Source organism: Pristis pectinata, chromosome 15, assembly GCF_009764475.1.
Source record: "Pristis pectinata isolate sPriPec2 chromosome 15, sPriPec2.1.pri, whole genome shotgun sequence".
NCBI lineage: Eukaryota > Metazoa > Chordata > Chondrichthyes > Rhinopristiformes > Pristidae > Pristis > Pristis pectinata.
This window is the reverse complement of record NC_067419.1, coordinates 18,232,557-18,255,856: the sequence shown is the minus strand read 5'-3', so window position 1 is coordinate 18,255,856 and position 23,300 is coordinate 18,232,557. Positions and strand designations below refer to the sequence as shown.

Here is a 23,300-nt window from a genome sequence, read left to right as displayed (position 1 = left end):
GCATTTAAGCCAACATTTCAAGTTTGTGTTTTTCCTCAGAGTCATATAGCATGGAAACAGGCCCTTCAGCTCAATTCGCCCATGCCGACACATTATCTAGCTATACTAATTACTTTTCTTAAATGAGGTCTGAAGTCAAAGCTTTAACTGGTTTTTTCTGACAATAAATTTGAGACTGAAATCCTACACAAACTAAGAATCTCATTCCATTAAAAAAAAATTGGACATGTATCACTCAGAATATATTTTTCAGGATTTGATACTTCTAGAGAAAATGTGTATCTGTTAGGGATTGTTAGACATAAAACATCCTTCAGGAATTATATGGATAGCAGGCATTAAATACTGGTGAGAACAAGCCTTCAAAAAAAAACCTGTTAAAATGTCAACTACAAGCAGTAATTACTTGAAATTAAAAGGATAGCTTTGTAAACAAACAATACTGTCTAGGGAGCTATTGGCCCACAACAGGAGGCTGCTCAAGATATGTGGTTTGTAAACTGACAGGACCATGAGACATGCATCAGCCAAACGCAAGACAATGGAGCTATGTTAACTGGCATACATCAAACCAGGCATCAGACACCTTCAGCTTCAATATTTTGCATCATTGTGATGGAAATCAAAGATGATTCCAGAGCAGACTTATTTTTTCTACTTAACACATCAAACATGGTCATGAGCATATTTGCTCTGTCTATCAATAATTGGGATATTTGTGCACCCAAATGGTCAGCCCTCACAACACTAATTTCGGGTGTCTGGGCTCTCTGTTCTCAGAAGCTTTCAGGCCATCCATGCAAATTACTTTGTCTCTGCAAAGGGGTTTGAACATTCAGCATTTATTCTCCATTGTTTTCTCGATCAAAGACCTTTCCTTTTATTTTCTTTCTTTGTGCATTCTAAAACCATTTTTTCTTTAATTTTGTCCAATTCTGATTAAAGGTCTGTGATCTGAAACAAGAATTCTTTTTTCTCTCCACAGATGTGGTCTGCCTTATTGACTATTTCTAGTACTTTCAGGTTTTAAGATGAGTCAAATTGAGATCTATGATGAGAGCTGCCCTCGTTAAAGAAAGATCTGTTATGTGTACCAGTTTCAATGTGATCCAATTTAGTAATGCTAAGAATATTAAGAATGAAGTCATTGATGACAATTTGATGAATGGCTGGATCTAATTATTTGTGTGTAGTTATAGCTGAAGAAGTGAAATTTGTCTTGGGTTCAATTTATATTTGTGTAGTCTAGACTCTCAGAAAGATGCAATCAAAGTTGAGGTATTAAAACAAGTCTGGTTAAAGAATTGTTATTTTTTTCCAGAGATTCTACTCATTTCTATTTTTACCAAAGAGAAAAGCTCAGAATTATATATCCGTTGAACCTAAAATTTTGGTTTGATCAGGATCACTAGCGTTTCAAAAACCCACCATCAACTTTTATCCCTGCTCAACAAGCAAACACTAAAATTTCAGTAATAATACGTGACTAGAAATTTTTATGACTTTATATCAACATTTGTAAAGCTGTGTCAAATGGAGATTCAAAGCAGAGAGCTAAGGTGTAGTGGGACCTTGAGCTATCTCTACGATATTCCCCACACTGTGTTCCCAATATCATCAGCCATATCATCATTTCAGACCCAAGTTAGAACAAGCAAAAGATAACTCCCCCTGGGTCGGGACAAAATTAAAGAAATATGGAAGTTTCAGTCACTCCAGTCTCTTTGGTATCCCTTAGAGGCTTAATCAAGAGCTGCATTCAGAAAGGTCTCAACAAGGTCACCTACCTATCCTCTTACCTAGCAATGTAGTGTAGAGAGGAAATGAGAACTAAATTCCCATTTGAATGAGTGGAAGAGGAAAAGTCACTTAGAAATGTCTAGAGTAATAAATCTAGTATTAAGATTCTCTTGTGAGTTATTATTCTCACTGGAACGCAAGAGGCTGAGGGGTGACCTTATAGAGATTTACAAAATTATGAGTATAGATAGGATAGATAGTCAGAAACCTTTTCCCGGGACAGGGGAGCCAAAAACTTGAGGGCACAGATTCAAGGTAAGAGGGGAGAAATTTACAGGAGATGTGAGGGGCAAGTTTTTCCACACAGAGGGTGGTGAATATTTAGAATGAGCTGCCAGAGAAGGTAGTGGAGACAGACAATATTACAACATTTAAAAGGCATTTGGACAGGTACTTGGAAAGGATAGGAGTAGAAAGGTACAGGAAAACGGGATTAGCATTGATGGGCATCAGGGTCGGTATGGACGAAATGAGCCAAAAGGGCCCATTTCTGTGCTGTACAACTCCATGATTATTTAGTATATCATACCAAGCTAACTTTGAAATACCAGACTCTAATTTTATCTTTGATCAATTCACCAGAAAAAAAGACAATTATTATTCTTGTCCAGCAGTGAGAGAATGGAAGTCTTCAGTTTTAGATTCATCATATTTGACAAATTTGTATTAGGAGGATGAAAATAAGTATTAGTAAATCTGTAATCTCTGTGGATTTACTTATCTGATACATCATTTCCCACCTACTCTTGTGATTTTGCAGCTGAATGTTGGCAATGCTTTAAGTAATGGTAAGATGCTCAGAAATGTGTACAAGATTAGTAGCATCAATGCACAATCTGAAACAGCACATTTACTTAAATACTCACTGAAGTAATGCCTGTGCTTCTTCTATAAATAGTAGCACAAAGTAAGATGAAGCAAGTCTGACTCTCCTCCACACCCCCACTGGTTCAGTATAGTAAATTCCACAATAGATTGTAAATGAGAAAAAAAAGAGATGATATGTAAAGATCAAATCCACACAGCTAAAAGAAAAAAAATGCACATTAATTCCTTCTCTACAAAATATTTTTTCTTCAATTTATTCTTACAAATACAAAAATGAGCAAAATTCTTAAACTACCTGCTATAAATCCTTCTGTACAAACTATGTTCAAAACCTATCTGAAGGGTAAAAATATGCCTTGGAATTTTCTGACCTGAATGCATCCTTTTTGCACTGTTACTTAGGTGGATGGTTGGGGGTTGCAGAAGGGGTGGAGAGAGCAAAGTAAAAGGGGACAAGTTCTCCTTGTTCCTACCTATTTCTGTATGCATTCCATTTTAGGTCAGAAGCGATGGTGGGTGCAGGAAGCACCTGCCCATCAACTGGTTGAATTACATAAATGATTCCAGGGTGACGTAAAAAAAATCACATCACATTTTTCATCATTTTGTCTTCATCTGTGCCTAATGCAATGGACATCTGTATAAAATAGGCATCACCTTTGCTAAGGATAAATAGTAGAATTCAGTTTGTTGTGAGAATACACATTGCAGGTGCTAGTAAAATCTTATTTTAGCAGTTTCCATTTAGACTTCTTTTATTATTTTAGGTTTGATTAATGTCTGCCACTCCTATGCTTCCAAATTTACAGTCCTTTTCCTGTTTCACCATGAATATTGTGGTATTCCCTTTAGGGATACTCTTGTTACTCGGCTGTCTCAGAAAGTGAAGTAAAAGCATGCTGAAATATAAAAGAGCTGTTTAATAGACCAATGTTTTCTGAAGTCCAACACTACAAAAGCAGAAAGCCAAGTACCTTAAATCTCTGACAGCAGTAAGTTTTACACCGACCTAATGCAACAAGCCTAAATTAACTGATTTTATAAAAATCACCAGTGGCCCAATAGATAGCATTTCCTGTTATACCAACTTCAAAATTACAGGTAGTCCCTAGATTCTAACAGGTTCCATTTTTACAGATATTCATAAGTCGATTTTGTCCATAAGTAGGAAAATACACAAAATGATACAGTAACCATACCTCCACGGCATTGTAATCAATGGTGTTGATGAGGACCAATTAGCATGAACATTTATCGTCGTCCCCTGCCTAGTTACAATAGTACAGAATCAGGATGTCCCATGTTCAATGGCTGGTTTTGATGGGCGTGAAGTAACATTGTTTAATAGACAACCATTGCACAAACATCAACAGAAGCGATTGCTTGTCTACTTCAAAAGCAACTTCCTTAAGTGGCGTCCCGCTGTGAAATTGGCAGCCTGTGTTCATAAAAGACAATGGTATCTAATTACTGTAGGGAGGTTACATGTAAACAGGGTTTTCTTTTCTGCTCCAAAACGTTCTTGTTTGAATTCAATAATATTTAATGGGAGCTCATTTGTATATACGGGGTGTCCATAAGTCAGGCGTTCATAACCCCAAGAGGGGCCATACAGGCAAGTTGTCTTTCAGCTCCTGTGGCTGTCAGTTTTTATAGTTGTATGTTCACTAAAAATGCTTACTTGCTTTATCAAGCTTATGTTTTTGTTTAAAAATTTTGTACACTGAAAGAGTGTTCAGTGGATGAAATAAAAAAAAGACGGAATTAGACCAAGATTCAGCCATACTATTATGAGATAGGAGTTTCCTGCATCCTTGGATATCAATGAACCAATTGAGATTTCCTGACAATCTAGCATCATTATTGTCACTTCTACTGATAATCATTATTTGTAGCTAGATGTTTTAAACAGAGCTCAAATTTCCAAACTGCCATGTTGGTGTTGGATGTATTCCAATATATCCATCTCTGAAACGCAATCATCTGCCAATATTTTACTCCTAATATTTTTAGCTCAGCACCTTAATCAACACATACCATTGGCCATCCCCTCAAGTTTGTACACTTTTTTCCTTTTGAGCTAGAATTACTTGGACATATTTGCCACCCAGGGAGATGAAAATAGAGGTCAGTCGACACAAATAAGAAACAAATATATAAATAACAAACCAGGCCAATCATGCTTAAAATGGACACTGGATTAAGGGACCTCAAGAGATTCTGCAGATGCTGGAACCTGGAGCAACACACACACACACACACACACACACAAAGTGCTGGAGGAACTCAGCAGGTCAGGCAGCATCTGTGGAGGGAAGTAAACAGTCGACATTTCGGGTTGAGTCCCTTCATCAAGGCTGGTTAAGGGACCTAATGAGCCATTCAAACATCAACCCTTAAATAAGATGCTTTTTTTCTCCTTATCAAGATTAAATCATGGAAATTAAATTTGTTGTCAAGGCCCTTAGTGATTCCAAAGTGACATGGAATAAAGTTCCTTTCTCAATAAAATATCACATTGCTTCATTCAAGTCAAGTCTCCTGCTGGACTCTGGCTACAACTACATTAGCAGAATCAGTGCAAAGTGAACATACTTCACAACCACTTTTACAACTGCAATATGAACATACCCTTACTCAGTTTGAATTAAGCAGCCCTAGTTGCTACAATTAGTTTCAGGTAACCTATACAAGCTTAGAAATTATGTTAATGTACAATATATTGCATCAGTAAGTTAAAGACATGCAGGATTCACAACTGTTCTAAAAGCAGCTGCTCTCCTCCAACCAATTCAATTGTTTGATTTTCATTGACCGATTGCCTTATGTGAATTCATGAAGCTTTTCTCAAAACTATAGTGCACATGCAACTTCCTGCACATGCTGAACCCTGACAGTTTTACTGATCTCAATAATATATTCCAAATGATTATTCATGTTCTTTCAAAATCTCTTGGACTTGATTTTAAAAAAATAAACATGCATCTTTTGATGCTCAGCATTTGAGATTTCAAATTGGTGATCTGATTATGTATTAGCCCAGGATTATCAGTATAAACTCTACTTAGAATTAACAGATGACAAATTCATTAAAATATATTTTTGCGTCAACAATTTACAGCCAGTGATACAGCTGAAAAGATAAGTTTTCAACAGCACAAAAAATAAAATCAATAATACTTCCAAATTATTCTACTTGCTTAAAATAGTCATTCTTTTAGCAAAGATGAATTACGAACTGAAGCCACAAAATATAGTGTCAAAATGGAAGTCACAGTTATTTTGATTAAATTGACAGGCTTCCTGCTAAAAATATACTGAATCACTCACATAGGCAAGATAGATTGATCTTTAAACCACTCACATCCTTGGGAAGGGTGATGTTTACAAGAGAAAGTACAGTCATCACATGTGTATTCTTTTCCAACCTTAAAGTAATTATAAATACATGGCAAAAGAAGGATGGATAATAACTTTAATAGCAACAAGAAATAAAATGTTAATGAATTAATAGGAGAACCAAGAAACATTACTGAAGGGATATGTTGCCTAAACAGAAAAGCTACCGAGAACATATAACCACTGACAATAAAGGACATGTTTGGTTCTTTTTAAAATTATAAGAATATTATTGTACTTATATTATTGTACTTATATTATTTCATTCAGAAAGTAGTCAGCACCTGTTAAAAAGAAACCTGCAGGTAGAACAAAAAAAGCTACCTTATCTAAGATATATCTGGTTTATTAAGTCCTTTTGGCCATAATGAATTACTGGACTATAGATGCCCTGAAGATTGTCGTGATAAAATAAACTGGAAGGAAACTTGCTATAGAATATGCAGGCAAAATGATCATCATCAAAATGATCACCTGAAGGACTTCTACTATATAGAGTGGATTAATGCTAGTTTTGCCAACAGTTTCAGAAGATTTGAGGATTTTAGAACTTCAAGGTAGAAGAGCCAACTGTTTGCTCAACTTAGTCTGGTAAACACCATCTATGCTCGTGCTATTGCTTTATAGTTGATGTGTTGCTTAGAACTAACAAGAAAGTGTTCAAACCACAGTAACTACATTCCAAAACTTATGTTACCCAAATCTGTAGTCATGCTGCAGTAGACAAACAATGTTTGTGCTTGCACACAGAGGTCAAGTTCCAATCCATCAAAGCTTTCATTGAAGCATGCAGAGACCATGCCTTACACACAACATCCTCTACCAACCTGTCCCAGCTAGACCACATTGCCCTTTAACAATAAAGGCTCATGCAAAGACCCTGAAGAATGTAAATCCAGAATTCATGAGTTATCTCTTGGCAAAGTCAGACACTAATGATGAAATTCACTACCACCTTCAATATGCCAGGTCAGATTTTGGACAAGAGGAAAATAGTTCTTGAAGATCCATTTCTGAGACATGGCACAAAATTCATGGTCTATTGAGCAGCAGTGACCCCTGCCTTCCTATGTGCTTCTGAGACCGAAATTACTGACAGCAAGCAACCTAAGGCACTGAACGGACAAGTGGACCAACTTCCATATCCTCTCCTAGGCCCTGGTTACACACTGTTGGGTATGTTGGGCAAGCCACATTGCTCTCAGTGGATAAGAACAATAAATTTCCTTCCCTGAAGGACAGTAGTGAACTAGATGCGCGTTTATAATAAACTGGTAGTTTCATAATCACTATTAGTGTCAATGATTAAAGCTCATTGTCCTGAAATGTTAACTTCACAGCCATTGTCTCATCCAATGAGTATTTCCAGCATTTCTTGTTTGCATTTCAAATATCCAGCAGCCATAGTGTTTTGTTTTTTTCTTTCACTTCATAGGCAGTCACTCAGGCCAAGGATGACATGTTTTCACTCCAGTTCTTGAAATTTTGAGATGGTTCTATGCAGGATCTCCAGATTCTGCCACAGGTGAAACAGGTGGTGTTTGAGGGGTGGGGTGTGGTAAGAGGTGGGAAGATGGGGTGCAGTAAGGGGTGGGGAGATGGGGTGCAAGCTGGTTTGAGATGTTGTGTCCCCCCTCCATTGTCTGTGCATGGGCCCTGCCATGTTCTAGTTGCTGAAACTCAACACGTCTTGGAGGCATTTCCTCTGTCCTCCTGCAAACTTTAATGTAATAGAGCTTGAGTAATGTGCTTTTTTGGAGACTCTAATGTTAGACATGTGGACTATGGACTGAAGCTGTCTGAGCACAATCACAAACTCGGTGCTGGGAATGTCGTCCCAGGAGAACACATTAGCATTAGTTTGGAAGATTTTGCGAAGGCAGAGTTGGGGATAGTTCTCCAACATTTTGAGGTGCCTAATGTATGTTGTCTATGACTGTGAAGTAAATATGCGATTAGGATCATTACCACTCAATAGACTATGAGCTTCATTTCAGGTTTGAGGTCTTGGACTTTTTCTCAGTCTGCCAGAGGCTGCACTAACGCATTGGAAGCAAAGGTGAATTTCATCATCAATGTCTGCCTTTGCTGGGAAATGAGATGGGGAATGTGGGCCATGCTTTCAGGGGTCTCATTGTGGATCTTAATCATTGGGAAATAATGATGTGCAGCAGGGCCAGGGTGGTAGAGGACCTTTCCCTTCCTGATGTTTAGTTCAAGGAGTATCCTTTCATAAGCTTCAGTGAAAGAGCCCATGGTAACTTGGAACTCTGCCTCAGAACATACTATATGGAAGCATCATCTACATGCTGTAAATCAATGACTCAGCTCTAGGTGAAGGATGAATGTTTTCTGTTTGTCATATATATTAATTCCACTCCAGCAGGAAGCTTATTACATGGGAGATGCAGTATTGTAGTGAGGAAGATTGAGATAGGTTGATGATATGAAACGTCCTTCCTTGAACCTAATATCCAGTAGGAATGAGTCTGTGGTGGACTCATTGGTTAGGATCTCAGTTTGCATGCTATTGTGCATCAGTCATAGAACAGTAATACATTTTTGAAGAGTAGAGATAAACATGGATGGTAGAACTATGGGGCATGATTGTGAAGTGTGCAGGCAAATAGGTAGATGCCAAAAAATACTTTCCTTTTAGAGAGCCAACATCCCAAGCAGCAGATTACATGAAGAAATCGGACATGGATTCACTGCTGTCATTCAAAAGTTAACCCAACATATTCCAGACATATCCTGTATCAGCAGACGAATTGCTAGTTAGATGCAATTGTTAACAGCCATAAGCTCCTGCCTCATCTCACTGTCAGAGGGAGTTAAAGAAGATTTTTCTTGAAATAGCTTCAGGTTTCACTGTGCAGCTTCATATTTTTACATGAGGCACTGATTTCCAAAATATTGGAGACAAAATTGTCAACTTGTTATTTAAAATCTGGGTTCCAAACAGACATCAGAAGAGAAAATGCTTCCACTACAAGAAACTATGAAAATTGAAATCAGTTTTTAATCATTCCTGCCTGTTCTAGTTCCATTAAGTACCTTGTATGTTAGTCATATCATGATCCTTCATGAATTAACAAGTCTTTTACTGAAAGCTCAATAATGTACTAACACAGGTGAATTCTTTCTGCTCATGTACTTCCATTGTTAATTTCTGGATCATGAAATACTTCTTTACTGTTTGCTTGTTCACAGAAAGCTCAAATAAAAATGTATAGCTTTAAAGCCATTTCAAGTGGTATCACAAGCTAAGTGTTTGACTAACATAACCTCTGAATAAGTAACGGAGAGGTGGTTAAATTGTGCAGGTTTTCCCACAAGTAAAATATGAATAATGTACTTTGACTCTTAGCAGCAGGCTTAAAAAGGCTGTTTAAGTTACATCATTATGGCCAAATGGTAGCAGTATATTTGTGACAGAACTGAGGAAGAACCATAAGTACGGCTGGTAAGCTGGACAAGGCAAAGGCAGATGGAATTTAATCCTTATAAATGTGAAATACATTTGGGTGGGGGGGGGAAGGGGTCTAATAACTGCTCGACATATACAGGTGACCTCTGCATTACAGAGTTACAGAGAGGTTGAGTTCCTAGAAAATCATCTGTATTATGATTCTCTGTAATGTGCACCCCATTTCCCCACTGAATCCCATGTTATAAGTGGAGATGCATTCCAAGGGATGATTTTGTGTCATAGTAAGCCATTTTATTGGCAATGACAAAGTGACCCACGGCCATTATTTAACAGCTGAGACCAACATTAGATACTGGAACACAGAGACTGCAGATGCTGGGATCTGGTGTAAAAAATTAACTGCTAGAAGAACTCAGCAGGTCAGGCAGCACTTGAAGATGAAAATGAGCAGCGGAAATTTTGGGTCAAGACTCATCATCCGGAATGGACATCTAGACTGGGGGTGGATGGACAAGGTTTATGCAAAAGAAACAACAATTGTTGTCAAATTTTATTTTTGGTCACTCAATACTGTGGGGCAATAAGATTTATATACAATATCACAGCATTAATTGGGTTAGTAGTCACGGCGGAGTTTTTCCTTTGCCACACTCTCTACAGCTCGAGGACACTTGAACAGAAATCTCAGAGTGCAGTGCTGCCATGCTCTTCACCTGCAAGGCATTTTCTCTGATGCACAAGGCTCATGGATTAGGAAAGGATTTAGGAAATGGGGAGATCAGGGAAAAGGATGGGATTCAAGGATCAGGGTTCAGGGGACAAAGGTGCTGTACAACAAGTTCATGGGGGCATTGGTTAAAGCATGGTGACCCAGTGGAAGTAGAGTAAGTGCTGGAGGGATTACTTTAAGGAGCTAGCCATGGCTACTGTGGCTCCCCACAATGCAGCACATCAGAGAAAATGCCTTGCAAATGAAGAGTGTGTTAGCACTGCACTGTTCACTTGTTGTCAGATTGGAGATGGCGTGGCAAAGGACTTGTCTGTGACTACCAACCCAACCGATGCAGTGACATCATATCCAAATCTTATTGCCCCACAGTATTGAGTTTTGAAACATAAAAATTGACATGATTCTTTTGCATTTTTAAAAATTTATTTTTCCCCCTCATATAAATTCCATATGAGCAAATTTTCTTCTGTATCTCAAAATTTTGGGTTGTGATTTGTGAATTCCATAAGTGTGAATTCCCATAACCTAAATGGCCGTAACACAGAGGTTGCCAGCAACATGAATGGCAGGGCCCTAGAGGTATTGAGAATCAATAGGATTTTGGTGTACAAGGCCAAGGATCCCCAAAGGTAACAACTTTAATATCTAGACAACTACTTGAATCAGCAGTGCATAGTACGCTACGGACCAAGTGCTAGTATATGGGACTAGTACAGATAGATACTTGATGCTTGGCATAGGCATGAAAGGCCAAGGGACTCTGTGCTGTACCACTCTATTATGCCATGACCATCTCAGTAAAAGCCTGATTTTCATGAAAAATTGATTCCAAAAACATTTGCTAAAAATGATTATTTGTGACTTACATCTGGCAACAACTTTCAAAGCATGTTAACAGGTTTCTCAATTCTGCAGATGCTAATGACTTGCATGACTTTGGGTCTCAGGTTTTTACACAAACTCTCAAACAGAAATAGGCCATTAAGCCCAACTGATTTTGGTGACACCTATTCCTCATATCAGCCTTCTCGTATTCCTCTTCATCCAAACCCCTTTCTCCATTATGCAATCAACCAACTTCCATTATAATCAGTAACAAGAAGTTCCATTCAGTTTTCACTATTTCAAAAAGGAAATTTCTACTAAATTCTCTACTGGATTTATTGGTGATTAACAAATGTTTGGCCTCTAATCTGTTATTAACAGAGACAGTCAAATAAATCACTAAAATTAAAACATTATTTTCTAACTTTTAACAAAGTCTTATTTTTCAAAAGAAATAAATAGAGTACTACAGCACAGAAACAGGCCCTTCAGCCCATCTAGTCCATGCTGCTTGATCTTCTGCCTAGTCCCATCACCTGCTCTCGGACCATATCCTTCCAAACCTCTCCCATCCATGTACCCATCCAAACTTCGCTTGAATGTTACAAATGAACATTTCCAATGATGATTGAATCACAATTTCCAATAACAAGATGACAACCAAATTTCCACAATTTTCCCTCCATATCTATTTCCCCAGATTGTAGATAAAATAAAGTAGACTAGTTAATTTCAGCTCCTTTCCTTATTGCTAGGCTGTTTAAGATTCAATGCATTTACTTCTCCCTGCCTTATCCCCACCATCCCTAGGAAATGGTAGTTATGAAAGGTTGTTTTCTGGTTGCAGGGTAGAGTACACTGGAGTTCCCAGGGGTTGGTATGAGAACCATTGTTTTCCTTTATGTATATTAATGACTTTGGTGTAGAGGGAAAGAAAATTCTAAATATGTACATGACAACAAAACTTCGATGCCTGGTGAATGATGAGAAGGATGGTAAAAGATTATAAGAAGATTTGGACAAACTGGTGGACTGGACAGTTAGGTGACATATGAATTTTAATGCTGAGAAATGTGAAGTGTAACATTTTGGCAGGAAGAATGGGAAGAAGCAAAAACAAAAAAGTGACAGCTCTGAAAGGAATATTACAGAGTTCTGGGCATATGTACATTGTTCATTGAAAGTGGCAATGCAAGTTCAGAAAAAAAAAAGCATATTAGACCCTAAGCTTTTTAAGTAGGTACAAAAACAGGGGAGTCAAGGTGGACTTCTGTAAACATTGGTTCAGACACAATTGGAGTACTATGTCCAATTCTGGGCATCATATTCTTAAGGAAGATGTAATGGCTTCAGAAGGGATGCAGGAAATATTTACTAAAATGATTCCAAGGATAAGGGCCTTTAGTTATGCTTATACACTACTGAACCTGGTGTTTCTTCCCTTCGATCAAAAGAGGATAAAACAGGGTTTTTAAAATTGACAGAGGTACTTAAAATAATTGAAGTAATAGACAGAGTGGAGAGGAAACAACTGTTCACAGTGGCAGGAGGATAAAGAACTAGGAACACAAAATGGCGGCCTTTGGTAGAAGAACCAAAACTAACGTGAAGAAAAGATGTTTAGGCAGCAGCTGGTTAAAGTTTGGAATGTATTGTCAGAGGTAGTGGAGGCAAATTCAGTTGTAGCATTCAAAATGGAGCTGGATCAATATCTGAAAGAAAATAATTTGCAAGACTATAGGGAGAGAGCAGGGGAGTGGGACAAGCTGAACTGCTCTTAGATAGACACAGTATAAAGTCAGCAGGCTGAATGGCCTCCTCCTATTCAATGGTTCTGCTACCAATTTGAGGAACAAAATTAGGGTTGAGTACCAAATAGTAAGAGGGTAAAAAATGTTCACATGAAAAACAGAATACTATGGCGTATTCCTTCTGAGCTTATCCACAACCATGCTTTACTTTTCACCATAACATAAACACTCAGACAGGCAGCTAGATAAAAATAGCTACTGACCTTGATGCCAGGCTGCAGTTGACAATCCAGGCAGGAGATGTGAAAGAAAGATTTTTAAGAGGTTAATGAACAGCTAAATTTGTGAAACATTTACTGCTGCAGCAAGCACAAGACAAATTTATACACAAGTAATGCTCACAGAAATGTGAAGCACTATCACAGGTAATAATTCAAAGGAAGTGTGTTCAAATTTGCCTATACCTTTGGAGTTACAAATCTTGCCAAATCAGATATCAGGATTTTCAGGAAAACCTAGAAAAGTAAATTTGGTGGTGATTTTTTGAATTCCAACTCCTTAACTACAGATGTATCTGCAATATGTTAATCTAGAGCTAAATGGTGCCCTATTTATCAAAAGGAGATCATTTTGTGCTCACACTTCCTCATGAGGCATGCTGCTGTGTGTATGTGAAAGCAATACAAATAACTTGGTATTCAATAACTAAGGTTTTCCTTTGGTGCAAGTAGCCAGATCAAAAGTTAGAGCAGATCTTGTACCTGGTTAAGCAACTCATGTCTGAATTTGGTAGTTAAGCAATTCACAGTGAATGAAAATATAACAATGCCTTAAAGGGATGGAAAAGCATTTAAAAACTTAAATATTGGTCCAAACTGCTTTGATTACTAAGTTCCACTCCAGATGGGAGGGGTTTAAAACTCTCCATGAGGAGCATCTAATTCAAACAGCCAGCACTTTCAATGAGTTAAGTTCATTAAGAACCCAGAAATTATTTAGAGTAGGGGCCTTTCTTATTACAAAATTGGTGCTTCAATTGCTCAGAGGCTTAAGGGGAGGCATATCTAAAAAAAAGGCAACATTCTACAGCAGGGTTACCTTCTTCTTGATATGCTTGCTGTCCTTATTTAGTATTCCATATTCTACCTATTCTGCATTGGACTTGGATCCCCATCACTCTGAAGCAGAAACTGCAATGGTAGAACTGAACTGTGCCTCCCACAACCATAGTGGACGGAGTCCCTGACTGCATCGCATCTATTTCCTGCACCTCCATTCTCACTCTCTCCTCCTGGATAGAGTCCTGATTCGCACCTTCCACCCAACTACCCACTGTATTCAACAGATTATCCTTCACAATTCCCACCAGCTCCAATAAGATTCCACCACCAGAGAAACATACCCCTCCCACTCCTTGGATTATTTCAAAGGGATCACACTTAATCACTCTCCATCTGATGGCACATTTCCTTTGCAATACCTTTCCTTTCACCTCTTTCCCTCCCACCATACAGGGTCCCAAAAAGTCTTCTCAGGTAAGGTAATGATTCACCTGCAGCTTCTCCTGTTTAGTGTACTGTATTTGATGTTCATATTGTGGTTTTCCTTTACAACAGGGAAACCAACTGCAGATTCGGTAATTGCTTTGCAGAACACCTGTGTTCAGTCCACAGGAGTGACCGAGCTTCCCCATCCCACTCTGACCTGTCCGTGGCTTCCTGCGTTGCTACAACGAAGCTCAATGAAAGCTTGAGGAACACCTCATCTTTACACAATACAGCCTTTTGGACTCGGTATAGAGTTCTTCAATTTTACATAACACACCCTATCGGTATCAGAACTGGCTATTTCTGCCAGTCATCATTTTGGCTCAGATTTTCACTTTCTGTTAATACAGTCTAGCAACTGAGCACATCCCATAGCCTTGCTATTAGCAACACATAACACAGACAGCATAATCTGATTTTAACTGCTATATTAACTCATTTGATCTCACCCTATCAGGGATACTGCCTATGTTCTACCCTTCCCCCCCACTCCCCCCCACCCCCTACTGAAAACTAACTTGTTTTCTCCCTTTCCCAGTTCTGACCAAGGATATTGGACCCAAAATATTAACCGGTTCTCTTTCCGCAGATGCTGCCTGACCTGCTGAGTGTTTCCAGCACTTTATGTTCGCAGGAATGCGGGACTTCAGCACGATCCAGTGTTTTGTGCACCCTGGAAAGTTAATCTGGTCTCAATCTTATTAGACAATCCCTAAGGCAACATTTGCCTTGGTATTTGGAAGGAATATTTCAGAATTTAGATTTTGCACACTAATGGTGCTACCCTGATAATTTAGTAAATCAATTCACTGATTGTACAAAACCATACAAACAAAAACATTTAACTTCTGATTCCTTTTCTGCATCAAGTTAAATGACTTCAGCTAGGGCTAGTAGTTGTGTGTTTATGCTTACTTTCAGAAAGGTATCATTTGCTTTCCTGATAGAAATACAAGGGTTCTAAAGGAGATGCAATGTGAATACAGAGAAGGAGGGGTTGGTGCAAAGGAAGAGCCTGGGAGGATCAGAGAGAAGCAAGGTTCAGAGTTGCATAGGGAGGCAAGTTCTGGAGCACTGAATTAAGAGTAACTTTTTGTTTTTTTTGTCAGCAAAGAACTTGCATCTACTCTGTGCATACATTTTCATGAATCAGTTAATCTCATGTGGGGCTGATGGGAACTGGGAATGGAAAACTGCAACTGCATTTTGTTCTTTTGCTGGCTCCTTTCTGGCTTGTGTTTAGTTTCCTCTTATGATTCTCACCTTGCTTGCCCTTTGTTCCCTCCACCTTTATTTCTCCATTTCAAAAGTCTCACATCTCCTGACCTTATTTTAGACTCTTAAGCAATCATTTTTGCTCTACTTTTGCCTCCTGCCCCCGTGTTCTGCTCCATCCATACTGTTCATTTATTTACTGCCGCCATCCATCTATTTATCTAAATACATAGTAAATCAGACATTCTACAGCCATGCATTGTGCTCTGCCCCACTTTCATGCACTCCAAGTGCTCATTGCACTGCCCCATTTATTCAGTGACCAGATAATGCTGACAGAAAAGAGGACAAATTAAAGTATTGCTATTGGTTTATTATTGTCACATATACCAAGGTACAGTGAGCTGCTTTTGATTTGTGTGCCATCCACAATTACATTGAGGGAGCTGGAAGAAAACATAATGGAGAATATAGTGATGCAGTTACAGAGAAAGTGCAAGGGCCATGACAAAGTAGACTGGGAGATCAAGAGTTCATCTTTTTGTGTGAGACATTTGTTCAAGAGTCTGATAACAGTGGGATAGAAGCTGTCGATGAGTCTGATGGTTCACACTATCAAGCTTTTGTATCTTGTCCAACAGGAGAGGGGAGAAGAGAGAATGACTGGAGTGGGAGGGGTCATTGACTACTTTAGTTGCTTTCCCAAGGCAGCAGGAAGTGTAGGTTTTGTCAATGGAGGGGAGACTGGTTTGCTCCAAGTACTAATTTTACCTAGGCTGAGCTACAATTAAAGTATCAGAGATGCTTTCTTTTTCAAAATCCAACATTAATCTGATGAGAGAAAATGAAAAAACTAAATTCCAGAAAGGTACCCATAAATAAAACCAACAGCTGAGCAATCAAATTGGCAACTCCAAGCCATGGCTGCCAGCTGTGGTGTGATCCCACTACTGGCCCCATCTTCTCTCCCACCCCTTTCCACCTTCTGCAGGGACCACTCCCTCTGTGACTCCCTGATGTGTTCATTCTTCCCTGACTGCTGGCACTTGCCCCTGTAATCGCAAGAGGTGCAACACTTGTTCTTGCACCTTCTCTCTCATCACCACCCCAGGACCTAAATAGCCCCTCAAGTGAGGCACAGATTTGCATGCATCTCCTCCAACTTCATTAACTGCATTTGGCGGTCCTGATGTGGCCTACTCCACAACGGCAAGAGCAAGCACAGACTAGGCAACCAACTCACAGAGCACCTGCACTCTGTCCAAAATGGCCACACCGAGCTCCCAGTTGCATGCCATTTCAATTAGTCTTCCCATTCCCATACCCACCCATCCATCCATCCTTGGCCCTCTCCACTGCCAGGCTGAGGCTCAATACAAACTAGAGAAGAACCCAATGGTACGAACACTGAATTTTCTAATTTCAGGTAACCCAGTGTCCACCCCCACCCCACCCGCCGATCCTGCTCTGGCCCCCCTACTTTTATTCCCTTCTGTATATCTCTCCCCTCCCACCGCCCCCCCACCCCATCACCCATTTTCATCAACCTACCCCCCACACATTTCACCCACTTGCTCTCACCCTTCCTCGTCTGATTCTGGTTCCATCTGCCGTTCACTTCTCCCTTAATGGTTCCCATCACCTTCCTTATTTATCAGATTCCAGCATTGGCAGCCTCTGTGTTCCTGCTTATCACCCTCCAGCAGCCAGCTTCACCTTCACCCTGCCTCGCCCCTGCCCTCCATCTGCAGCTTTTGTTTGTCTGCCTCCATCTATCATCCACCTGCCTCTGTCTCCCAGCTCCAGCCCTGCCCTCCTCTACCGGACCGTCACCCTACACCACCCCCTCCTTTCCTTTTTATAATGGCCATCTCCCCTCTTAGTCCTAATGCAGCATTTCGACTGAAAACGTCAACAATTCCTTTAACCTCCATAGATGTTGCTCAATCTGCTGAGTTCATCAAGCAGACTGCTTGTTACTCCAAGCCACAACTTGATTTTAATTAGCAGTTCAGGACAAGGCTAACATCCTGCCAACCTAATGTGGTTGCCAAAATCACCCATGGATTATTACTCAATACTAGGTTGTTCAAACATTTCCTTCAGCAATAAAGGACTTATTACTGATTAATCATCATGTATAGGACTAGCAATTCAGCTGTGCATGCAAACATGAACTAAGATGACAGTGCACAGGAGACTTGTGCCAATATGCTCTTCTGTTGTTTGCATAAAGTTTTCATGGATGCTGTGCAGGATTCAAATGCTTAATTGCACCAACATTGGTGTACATAAGATGCAGGTAATTTCTCAGGAAAAGCCAAAACCAACCTGTTTCTTCTCCCCCCACATTAATCCTGCATCTCTTAACAAGGCCGCAACCTATTTCAATCAATTTTCCTACCTAGCATTCACATGACCACAAACTTATCACAACATTAACACTGAATCACACATTTCAGATTATTTGGAAAAGGGCCACTACCAATGTACTGTGGGGCGAGTCCCTGAAATATTGGGCACTCTGTGGCCACTGGATGATTGGAGATCATGAATGGCAGCATACTAATATATATTCCTCATCCTAGCATCTCAACTCTCCCTCATCCTGCAATCTCTTCTGCTGTAAAAATGGTTTGAATGTGCTCCTCTTAACTGTCGCTTGCTCTCAGCATGACCGTATGTTGACCTTTTTTTTAATCTCAGGCGGTCAGCAGAGATCACAGGCCCAGATCCCAACAGCTAAACAAGAGGAAGAGGGAAAAAAACTCAGAATTCTATCTGACCATTACAGTGGAATGATATTCCTGATCCCCAATGTGGTTAGTAGAGAAAAACTCTTGAGGTAAAGAGTGCAGCTGTGGAAAACTACTCGAGCAGGGTCTTGGACTGGGCTGTTCTGTGTTAGATCAAGAAAAAACACAATCTGACAACTGGGGGATTTATTGGTTTACAATTCACAAGAGAGTTGTAGACTGTGATAAACCTTGTCATAGCTAACTTATCTGTAGGCAAATGAGCACACTGGAGCCAAGGAGGCTGGGCCTAATTGACCAGATAAAAATGAAGAAACATAGTGCAAGGAAAGCATGAGCCAGGAAGCCAGTGAAGAACTGATCACACAGCCATTCATGCTCCTGTACCTTTGTACAGTGGGGATAAAGAGTGGGAGCTATGAACTTTGATACCAGAGTTGGATCAGTTGTCAAGCTAGTCAGTCAGATTCAAGGCAGTATGTTCAGCTTGGATTGAATACCTGAGAAATAATTGTACACAGCAACTATCATATATGTTGGGAATCTGAAAGTGCAGCAATTTAAGTGATTTGTAATAGTGATAACAGAATTTGCAGAAGCTGTAACACATAATGGAATTGTTATTTATTTACAGAATCTTAATTGACCATCTCGTGAAGCCAACCTTCTATAAAAGACAAAAGGTATTAAAACTCTATCCTTACATTACATCTACCAGCTTAGATCCTGGCATTTTACATATGGCGAGTCACGAGTACTGGCTGCACACAAGCTCCTCCACAGCTACTTTTCTACTCTAATGAGGAAGTCTTTGGACAAAGAATGAAGATGCACATTCAGACTGTTGATGCATTGCTGGTCTGCCTGAAACTGTGTGATGTCCTAAAGTAGTGGGAAGTCCAGCTCCAAACTTACACTGAAAACAATCTCAAGACGCAACATTTAACTGCAAGAGACACACTGCAGTATCTTCTGTAGCTTTGCAGCTTTTAACTTGATAAGCCTCCAATCAATTATGCAGAGAGTACAGCAATAGTTTATTTACATAATAAATCACACAGTGAAATATACAGAAGGACATATTTTTTTTGTTATTTTGTTACCTTTCCAGTTTATTTTAGACCCTGTCTGATCAAAAACAAATACCTTATTTTAAAAAGATGCAATGAGGAAAAGACTGGCTTTCTAAAAAAGAAATTGAGGAATAAATGGCAAAATTCCTGGTCTCATAGTCAAGGCTGAAAGACAATGATGAGACCAATGGACCAAGAGTGTATTTACCTAATTCAGATATTGCAGTATAAATTTACTGGACCAAGTCCAGATTTTGATTGGCAAGGCCATGAACAACATATGGCCCAGTGCTGCAAATATAGCATCACAGAGGGCATCAAAAACCAACCCAGAGTATGAAGTAGCAAATAAACTTTCGATGTGGCTTCGTAGTCATCTAGTTGTACCATAACTGCTACACTGAGAGAATAAAACTTGACAAACTAAATGGTATTGACCTAGATGCCAAACATGGACAAGGTTAGGTGCTTCCAGTCCAGAAGACTTACTGAAGAGCTCTCCTCCCAAGCATTTAGAGACTAAATAGGGATAGCTGGCTCACATACTAGGCAAGCAATATCCTGATATAGTTATCTCACAGAATCATTCCTTACCAACAATGTACCAGATTCCTCCATCACAATTTCCAAGTAGATCCTGTCTCACAAGAGGGTGCAGCATAGTGGTACACAGGTTGGGGTGCTGGAATGTCAACACTGAAGTCTCAGGTGAAAAGCTGAGAACCAGGGGCGAGAGGAAGAGGACACTAAAGTCTCATTATATGAAGTCAAAAGAGGAATCCTGCTCCTGATCACCACCTACCATTTTTCATCATCTGATAAATCAGTACTCCTCCACATTGAACACTTGGAAGCAACACTGAGATGAGCAGGGGATTGGAATGTATTCAATGTCCATCAGGAGTGGCTTGGTTGTACACTACTGACCAAGCTGGCCCTGGCCTGCATATTGCCAGATAGAGAATGAACCAACAAGAGGAATAACTTGACTTTACCCTCACAGATTAATTAGAAAGTAATTTAACATTAATCTCTCATACAAGAAAGACAACACTGGGAGTTAAGAAGTGTAGTGGAGGAGGAAGAGAAGGAGGGGGCCGAGGATGGCTGTGTCAATATTGCCAGCTGGAGGTGGGAGCGGCCGGTTAACCTCCATTATGAACTTGCCCAGGGAGGACTGCACAGCAGACCTCTCTCACACCCCCATCCCCACCCCAATTGTCAACCAAGTCTTTCACAGTGAATTTTTTTTAGCAGTTCAACCTGGGGTGAGTCATCTGCTTGGGTGTCTGCAGTGACCTTTTGAGTCTCCAAATCTATTAAATCCCTGTTTGTCAGCTCTTGAGAGGCAACATCTGGTAAATCTCTGCATCCGCAATCACGTACTTCCTGCAGTGTGGCAAACAGAATTGCACACAATACTCCAGCGTGGCCTAATCAAACTTTTATAAAGTTGTATCAAGACCTCCGTGCTCTTATATTCAGTGCCCAGCTATTGAAGCCAAGCATCCCATCTGCGTTCTTCATCACCTTATCTACCTGTGCTGTCAACTTTGAGGATCTATGGACATGTACACCAAGGTCTTTCTGTTCCCCAATCGTACTTTGGGCCCAATCATTCATGGTGTATGTCCTACTCTTTTTAGACCTGCAATAATGCAGGACCTCATACTTATCAGGATTAAATTCCATCTGCTGTTGTTCAGCCCAACATATCACCTGATCATTGCAGTTCTGCAGCGTAAGGCCACCCTCCTATCAACACCATCACTAATTTCTGTGTCACCTGCAAACCTGAGGGCACTGCCTCACAGCTCCAGTGACCCAGTTTCAATCCTGACTTCTGGTGCTCTGTGTGGAGTTTGGATGTTCTCTTTGTGACTGGTTCCAGCTGCTCCGGTTTCATCCCACATCCCAAAAATTTGCAACTTGGTAGGTTAATTGCCCACAGTAAATTGCCCAGAGTTTTTAGGTATAATCGGGAAGTGTGGGGAGTGGGGGGGGGGGGGGGGGGGGGGGGGAGAGAGAGGGGGGCGGTTCATGAGAATGAAAGGACATAAAATAGGTCAGATTAGAATTACTGTAAAAATGGGTACTTGATGGTTGGCAAGGATTTAGTTTCCCTCTGACTCCATAACTTACTAATCATACCTCCTGCATTCACATCTGTGCATATAAGCAGCAAGGGTCCAAGTACTGGGCCCTGTGGTACACCATTGCTCACCAGTTTCCAATCACAAAAGCAACCCTCCACCATCACCCTGTTTCCTATTACCAAAACAACTTTGGATTCAATTTGACAACTTGCCTTGAATCCCATGCGGTCTAACCTTTTAGACCAGCCTTCCACTTGGGACTTTGGCAAAGGTCTTAATGAAGTCCATGTAGACTACATCAATCACACCACTCTCAATATATTTTGTTATAGCTTCAATGAACTCAATCAAATTAATTATACAGGACCACCCATCAACTACGCTATGCTGACTGATCAATCCCTGGCTTTTCCAGTGTAAACCAAATGTATTAAGCTTGTATAGACCTTACTTCAGACAAAATGAAGCCAATTAAAAGGAAAGTTCAAATTAAGAGAGTTCATAAGTGAAATGTTGGTCAACGGTTAAAAAAATGTTGCTGAAGAAGAAAGTCACGATGGGGTTGCTTCCCAGGCTGCATTTAATATGTTTGAACTGAGCCTGTTGAAAGATACATATTATGACAACTATGATATATTCCCAAGACAATAACATATTGCAGTATATCTAAAAACATGTCAGTGAACACATTTATTTTAAGTTAATTAATACAAAGCAAAATGAACTAAGATATTAAGGAAACTTTTATTGGGTTCATACAATATAAAAAAAAATCACTTACTTCTCCAATTCTGCTATCTTCTTATCTTTGTCATTTTTTTCATTTTCCATTTCCTTTAAGATCTCAAGCAGTCTGTCAACCTCTGCTTGGCCTTTGTTCACCTCATCTCTATACTGTGCCACCACCTTCTCCAATTGCTGGATACGGTCACTGAGTTCAGCACTGGCTCGTCCTTCATTTGTAGCCTCAAGGGTCTGAAAATAAAATTCAGCAAATAATCAGAAAAACATTGCATACAATCTTTCGCAAGGGCAAAAATTTTGAGAAGGAATTGTGAGCAATTGTAAATTCTTTCTGAATCTGCATCAGGTTCTTTGAATTCAATAACAAAATAAAGTGGTAAAGTCTTAGATATATTCAGCAGATCAGGCAGCATCTGTGGCAAGAGAAACAGAATTAACATTTCAGGTTGATGACCCTTCATCAAAATTCAAACTTTTTCCTCCACAGATGCTGCCCTGAACGCCACCATTTTCTGTTTTTATTTCAGATATCCAGTATCTGCACTTTTTTGCATTTTGAACCTAAATCGGTATTGTATTTCAATACTGAATTGCTGAACACTGACGCATAGAAAGTACCTTTCAGCTATTTGTAGAGCCAATTTTATTACTCGTACTCTGCCCCAAAGCCATCTTAGAAAAATGTTAAACTTTGCAGTCACAGAACTTTGTATGTGTAGAAGCTGGATTGCATAGTGCCCTTGTTCTACGTGTCACACATTTCAAGTTCAATGAAAAATCAACTGTGATAGAAATCACATCCTCATTGTGCTGTTTTCCTGATTGCTCTTGAGTCTAATGTGCCAAGGTACACAGGAGCTTGGGTGTTCACTTCTGGGAATAAACCTCAGATTAAACGAAATATTTAATCCTTACAATGCTTTTTCCTCAGATCTCCACATCACACTGGATCATTGCACCCATCCCACCTCTACCAATCTGATAATTACAGGTGCTTCCATAACTACCAATCTGTCAGTAACTTTACCCCCAAACACCAACTATTTGGCCACCACCAATCCTCTATAATATTATTGGGGGCCATTTTTACCCTTGTTGTACTC

The 23,300-nt window shown here is 39.8% G+C and overlaps 1 protein-coding gene across 1 annotated transcript in view; it reads right to left on the bottom strand.

Moving 5' to 3' along the window:
• LOC127578210 (ELKS/Rab6-interacting/CAST family member 1-like) overlaps positions 1 to 23,300 on the bottom strand; it is a 593,610-nt gene that overhangs the window by 426,224 nt on the left and 144,086 nt on the right. The window contains exon 12 of the mRNA XM_052029938.1: positions 22,235 to 22,428. Coding sequence (XP_051885898.1) covers positions 22,235 to 22,428 — 194 coding nt within the window. The remainder of the gene's footprint in view (positions 1 to 22,234; positions 22,429 to 23,300) is intronic.